The sequence below is a fragment of the Notothenia rossii genome (genome assembly GCF_949606895.1).
Source record: "Notothenia rossii genome assembly, chromosome: 1".
Lineage (NCBI taxonomy): Eukaryota > Metazoa > Chordata > Actinopteri > Perciformes > Nototheniidae > Notothenia > Notothenia rossii.
The window spans coordinates 46,480,113-46,487,043 of NC_136912.1; the positions used below are offsets into that span (position 1 = coordinate 46,480,113).

A 6,931-nucleotide genomic window follows, 5' to 3' on the forward strand; every position below is an offset into this window, starting at 1 on the left:
AAACTAGGCTATATAGTGTATTTTAGTGACTTTTCTGTCATAATCACCACTGTGACATAGCCTACAGCAGCCTACTGTAGCAGCCTCTATATTTTATATGTAAAATGTCTTGGTATTTGCTACATTTATCGTGAGTTGTGTGTTTGTTAAACATACATATACAATTTAGAGGTGACAGTGTGCAGGTGTTATAGTTTGTTAAAGGCACAAGTGAAAATTTGACTGGAAGAGATTACTAAATCCTACAATGGTTTGGTATTGGCTACATACTATAGGTGGATCATGTTTGTTTGTATTCTCATAATGCAGACCAATCCACATAATCACGATAGGCGAGTTGTGATCCAGTGCACAAAGACGGAGGTCCAGATTTCATTGCAGCAGCTTTACAGGCAACCAAGGTAAAGAGGGTTGATTTATTTGCATCGATTATGATTGTACACAGTCTATATACATTTTAGTCACAAAATAGATAACATAGTTGCTCAATTTTGATTTCACACATACAACCACTGTATTAAAACTGCATCTAAATTTGCTACTTTCAATATCGCAGTCTACTTGTCAGATTTCAGTCAATCTTAAGTGTGACACAACCACTAAGCTCATCTGCAACAAAGAGCACAGGCGTCAAACGTTGAGTGGAGTGGTAACTGTGACACTCGGTGCAAATGTACACGTTACACAACAAGTATTAACATTGGGGCATGAATCCTGGTATGGATTTTGTTATATTAGTCACAAAAGCAGCTCACATAGAATAGCCTAAATGTGTGTCTTTGGTTAAAGAGATAGCTCAGAGATAGTTGTTAGGAATATTGTACATGTTTTCCCAATCACCCAGTGTCAGAGCCTAATAAATGCCAAATGCCTTAGGACAGACCTTTTCTATGTACTTGGTGTAGTCTGAAGTTATATGAAAGAGCATGGGCCTTCAACAGGAAGCTGCAAAATGTGCTGCCTGTGTTATAGGAAAATGTATTAAGTATTGAGGGTTTAAGTGATTATATGTTTGATAATACACATTAACATGAAACAAACAATAGAAAAGATCATGTGTAAGCAAACAAACTTTACACAACACTGGTGATAGTGCTGTCAAATGAAAAAGTTGAATCTGCAATACAATTTTAGGCAGTATTTGGGTCCCTGGTTCATCTCTCTCAGCTAAGGGGTCCTTGGACTGAACAACATTGAAGACCCCTGTCAAAGAGCAATGAATATCTTGGCTCGATTGTAGAGTGTCAATGGGATCAAAACATATAATATATATTATATTTAATAATCATGATCCCATAAGCATCCTGGAATTGAGCACAACTATGCTAGTAATCTAAGGGACGATGAGTGGATACCTTTTTACATGCTTTGTTTGGTGGGAAGCCCTCAGTCTCAGAATTTGAATACCCCAGCTTATACATTTCAAAACAATGAGCTGCTTACCTTTGCATGAATTCCAGGGTAAGAGACATCTCCTTTGGATATTCAATGTTGCAGACATAAAACAAGCAGAAAGCATAGCTCAGGGCCACAATGGGGGAGGTGATGTGGTCATTCACAACTTCCTGATCAACAGCAATCTGGAATAGATGGTCACCTTAAACATAGATCACAAAAACAATATGTATTAGTAATTTTAAAAAATAATAACGTACACACGTGCCAAATCTTCCATACTCAGTCCAAACACAGGTTATGGTAAGAACAAGCAACAAATACTTTGAAAAGGTATTCTGCATTTAGTTTGTCAGACTTTACATACAAGTGTACTTAAATTTAAAGATTTTGGCCCTAATCAACATAGTTCTGAGCACCATTTACAAAACAAAATCAACCAACTCTATACCTTTTCATCACAACAAATCGTCTCATCAGTAAATCTAAGAACAAATGGAGAACATATCTCCAAGCTTGCTGGGACGGAAAAATGATTCAACTACAAACCTCTGATTAGGATGCATGGGGTACAGGGGAGGCTGAGTTCAGCATCTGCGGAGTCCTGTTTTCGGAAAATAAAACAACAAAGATACACATATGAATGTGTAGATTTTATGTTTCCAATGTACGCAAACACACAGTCAGGCAGGCAAATAGACCATCTGCCAGCGTCTATATCAGAGGCAACCATAGACAATAATGTTAATAGTAGTTATAAAAAAATATTGTTTACACAAACATAATCGATTAATGTTAGAATCAGAATCCTTTTCGGTCAGGGGGGGAAAGTCTGTCCTTACAAGACCTTGTTCTATTAGGGGACAGCATTTGGTCCTCCAAGACAGAGGAGCTCTGCCGGGATGGAAGTGTATAATTATATGAGGGATTCTCTCCTGGTCGGGAAAATAAATCAAGGATTTTACTGATTTCCTTTTATCTTCGTTTCCAGGAGAGATGGTTTACCAATTTCGATATTATCAGCAGCGCAAAGTGGGGTTTAAAATCCATAAAATGTACCTCATTTTTGCAGAAAAGGTGATCAGGGTTTTCCTTGAAGTATCTCACAATGCCACAGATCAGCTGTACTGGACCTTCACCCATCTTCATCCCTTTGGTGTCAAGGAAGTTGTTGATGCCCGGTTCTTTTTTGGAAAGCTCCTGTGCCAGCTTGTTTTGTAACGAAAAGCCAAGGAGTCTAGATGCATGATCAAACAGATGAGCAGCTTCAAATAGAAATGGCCACTCTTCCTTTAGGACCTTTACATTGGTTCCGTCGTTGATGGTTTCACGCTGGATGGGATATGTTTCAGCCATCAGTTTTCGAAACAGATGACTCCTAAAGATATGAGGCAACAGTTAATCAAACTAATAAATTCAATCAATAATAAAACAAATGATCAATATAAATACAGATAAATCAATTTCGGGTGAAAATAGCTGATATACAAGCGCACAACGAGTCCCATTGTGAACTTGTAGATCAGTTATTTTTTGTTAGTTATACAAAACCAATTTGAATTGATATACCAAAAATAAATCAAACTCAAATATTAGCCTCTCCATTACTCAATCAAAAAGTAATCCATACATACACAAGAACATAATGGATGGTTGGAGCCCTACCTGAGGATCATGGGTTTTGAAGGCACTTTTCAATTCATTTCGTTTTGACAGCAGTTCTTCTCTACTCTCAGTTCCCTTGACAGCAACATCCCACTCCACACATCCATAACGATCGGAATTTCTTGACTTTTTCTTCCGCTGAACTTCACCCTCTCCACCCTCTGCTCGCCTCTTTCCTGGGGTTGATGTTCTCTTAATATTTTCAACTCTGTTTTCTAGCTGGGTAAAGAGAGGACCACAACCATCTTTTGCAAACGGCATATTTCCAAAGGGCTCTGTCTGTTTGAAAGACAGAGGATATTGTCCTACAATGTTCTTGGCGATTTCCATCAGCTTGGATCTACCAGGTCTTCCAGGGTGTTTATGGAGGTAATCATCAACAACGATCTGAACCATCTGTAGTCTTTCTTTCGACTTTACCCATTTCTTTTCACCCAACACATCCATGAGCTTTGAGGGCATTTTGTGCCATGGTATGGAATATGGCTCACAGGATGGGGAGTGGGCAGATGGGGTATGGGCAGGTGGTGCTTCAGGTGGTGTTGGGGACAGATCATCACTCTGTGGCAGAGGTGTAGATGTAGGGCCAGGGCCAGGGCTTCTGAACTGTGGTGCAGCTTGTGAATCTATGGATGACATACCCCATAAATTAACCACATCACCAATGCTACTAATTAATTAATACACTGGTTTTCAATGTCCGTTGGAGACCACCAGGGGTACAAATGGACCCTTAAGGGTCTGTGAATTTGTACAGACAGTATACAGGGTTGGGCAATATATTGATATATCATATGAGATTATTGAATAGGATTTTGGGTATCATATTGTGATACCTGTTGTGTTTTCCTGATTTTAAAGAATGAACTGAACTTACCCAACTGTTAACATTACATAGTCATAAATACATAATGGTGATATTTGATTTTGTCGGTGTTGTCCACCCCTCAGTACTGTGCAGATTAGGGTTACAAATAAAAAAACTTACCTCCTTGGAAAGCTTTAACGAGTCTTCTGCACTGAATGAGTGGCAGAGTGTCCTGAATGTCCGGGGCCTCCACAAGGATCAGGTCATCTTCACATTGAACTCCTAATTCCACCAGTCTAGCCATGAGTGCATCCATCTTATCACTACTGAGCGATGGTATGGCTTTCTTAACCACATCTTTCACAAGCTCCATGTTGGCATGTGTTTAAGAGGAATGAGCAACCTCGCACCTCTCTGGTAAGAAGAAAGTGGATAATAATCATTAAGTTTGTCCAGATTTTGGCAGCTGTATTGACCGCAGTGTTTGGGGGAAAACACTGTGCCAATGGAAGCTAACGAGAAGCTAACGTTAGCCCGCGGCCTTTTGCAATACTACTTTTAATCCAGATGTAACCACAACATAACACACACACCTTCAAATGTCAACGAAGCCTATCGAATATATATTAGTCGATATGATACTATTATAGCTGTATTGACCGCGGTGTTTGGGGGGAAAACACTGTGCCAATGGAAGCTAACGGGAAGCTAACGTTAGCCCGCGGCCTTTTGCAATACTACTTTTAATCCAGATGTAACCACAACATAACACACACACCTTCAAATGTCAACGAAGCCTATTGAATATATATTAGTCGATATGATACTATTATAGCTGTATTGACCGCAGTGTTTGGGCGGAAAACACTGTACCAATGGAAGCTAACGGGAAGCTAACGTTAGCCCGCGGCCTTTTGCAATACTACTTTTAATCCAAATGTAACCACAACATAACACACACACACCTTCAAATGTCAACAAAGCCTATCGAATATATATTAGTCGATATGATACTATTATAGCTGTATTGACCGCAGTGTTTGGGGGGAAAACATTGTGCCAATGGAAGCTAACATTAGCCCGCTGTCTTTTACAATACTACTTTTAATCCAAATGTAACCACAACATAACACACACACCTTCAAATGTCAACAAAGCCTATCGAATATATATTAGTCGATATGATACTATTATAGCTGTATTGACCGCGGTGTTTGGGGGGAAAACACTGTGCCAATGGAAGCTAACGGGAAGCTAACGTTAGCCCGCGGCCTTTTGCAATACTACTTTTAATCCAGATGTAACCACAACATAACACACACACCTTCAAATGTCAACGAAGCCTATCGAATATATATTAGTCGATATGATACTATTATAGCTGTATTGACCGCAGTGTTTTGGGCGGAAAACACTGTACCAATGGAAGCTAACGGAAGCTAACGTTAGCCCGCGGCCTTTTGCAATACTACTTTTAATCCAAATGTAACCACAACATAACACACATACACCTTCAAATGTCAACGAAGCCTATCGAATATATATTAGTCGATATGATACTATTATAGCTGTATTGACCGCAGTGTTTGGGGGGAAAACATTGTGCCAATGGAAGCTAACATTAGCCCGCTGCCTTTTACAATACTACTTTTAATCCAAATGTAACCACAACATAACACACACACCTTCAAATGTCAACAAAGCCTATCGAATATATATTAGTCGATATGATACTATTATAGCTGTATTGACCGCGGTGTTTGGGGGGAAAACACTGTGCCAATGGAAGCTAACGTTAGCCAGGTTGGAAAGATACTAATAAAACAACAACACACAAACCTGCGAAAATAAACTAACCATAAATACAAACTTTACCTATCAATTCAATGAACTGGCCAACTTTTGCACGGGGGGATACTGCTTAAGGACTATATTCTAACTGGGGCCAGTTAGAAGAGAGTTACCTGCCAGATGTACACGTAATAAAACAAATATTTAACATTAACACAAATGTTATGTTTACCATAAATGTCCTTTTTGATTAAGAAATGAGGTTCCATTCCCAAATTAAACACAATGAACCAACCTACCGAGCAGACTTTCAGGTTCACTTTCAGTGCGGGATTCCTGTAATGGCGGCCACAGATATTTTTTACCGTGCAAAAGCACCCACATGCGCAACCAGTGTTGCCAGATTCTGTGAGGGACACAAACAAGCCACAAGGTCTAGAGAAAATAAGCCCAAAAGAAGTGAAGTGGGCCACATGAGCACTTTAAACCTATACAGCAACTATTAGAAAATAGCAGATCACAACGTGCCGCGACGCGACGCGTTGTGAGCTTGTAGACCTGCTATTTTCAAATAAAATCTTGGGGGAAACTTATAATAAGCAGACCTGGCAACGCTGTTTTCAACGGCAAAAGTAATGTAAAAGTCGATTACAGTACTTAAACAGTAAAATTTTACACCACATTGGCCATCATTTTACGGATTTTTCTTAGAGTGTGACATACCATCAAAACGAATAATGATCCATTTATAAAGAGCAACATCAGCATTGATCAGGACTTGTTTATGGACACCTGAAAAATGGAAGTTCAATATTCACCCTCCATTAGAGCTGTGTCATTCTCTGCAAATTGCTGAGGTACATATCTGGCTCTGCAGCTGCTAAATGCTTCAAAATGTATATATTCTTATTTCTCTTTTTCCTAAGGTAAATGGTAAATGGACTGTACTGTACTTATATAGCGCTTTATCCAGTCTTTAAGACCCCTCAAAGTGCTTTACATACTACACGTCATTCACCCATTCATACAGAGCAATGTACCTGTCAGGGTTGGGCAAAATAGGACCCAAGTGCAGTTAAAAAATACAAAAAAAGGTTTGTTAAGAAAAAGCGAGCTTTATTAAAAAAAGCCGAAGGCATAAAAAAACAAGAAACTAATTAACAGAAACAAAACCGGGGAGCACGACAGACAGGAACAAAATTACAGACGGGAACAGGCAGGAGACACGGACAAGCATAGGTCAACCCAGTCTCATGGCATTTCGTGTTCACC

The 6,931-nt window shown here is 39.3% G+C and overlaps 1 protein-coding gene across 4 annotated transcripts; it reads right to left on the bottom strand.

The window, feature by feature from the left end:
• Window positions 1-629: 629 nt before the first annotated feature.
• Window positions 630-6,024, bottom strand: LOC307015836 (uncharacterized protein). 4 transcript variants are annotated; one of them, XR_013801655.1, is made up of 6 exons: window positions 4,049-4,523; window positions 3,061-3,686; window positions 2,455-2,773; window positions 1,945-1,999; window positions 1,444-1,597; window positions 630-961 (listed from the first exon to the last, which is right to left on the bottom strand). XR_013801655.1 is itself a non-coding variant. In XM_079644737.1 (5 exons), the coding sequence occupies exons 1-5, from the start codon at window positions 3,069-3,071 to the stop codon at window positions 913-915; spliced, it is 588 nt and encodes a 195-aa protein (XP_079500863.1). In that variant the 5' UTR covers window positions 3,072-4,523; the 3' UTR covers window positions 630-912. The 4 variants fall into 4 exon arrangements, 1 of the variants encoding a protein (XP_079500863.1); XR_013801656.1 differs by lacking the exon at window positions 630-961 and adding an exon at window positions 5,959-6,024 and having other exon boundaries at window positions 1,140-1,597; window positions 4,049-4,282; XM_079644737.1 differs by having other exon boundaries at window positions 3,061-4,523.
• Between the last annotated feature and the right edge of the window lie 907 nt (window positions 6,025-6,931).

Coding starts and splice junctions, on each gene's coding strand:
- LOC307015836 (XM_079644737.1), bottom strand. Junction 1,598..1,944: donor CCCATGCATCCTAATCAGAG/GTTTGTAGTTGA, acceptor TCTATGTTTAAG/GTGACCATCTATTCCAGATT. Junction 962..1,443: donor ACCCTGGAATTCATGCAAAG/GTAAGCAGCTCA, acceptor CCTATAACACAG/GCAGCACATTTTGCAGCTTC.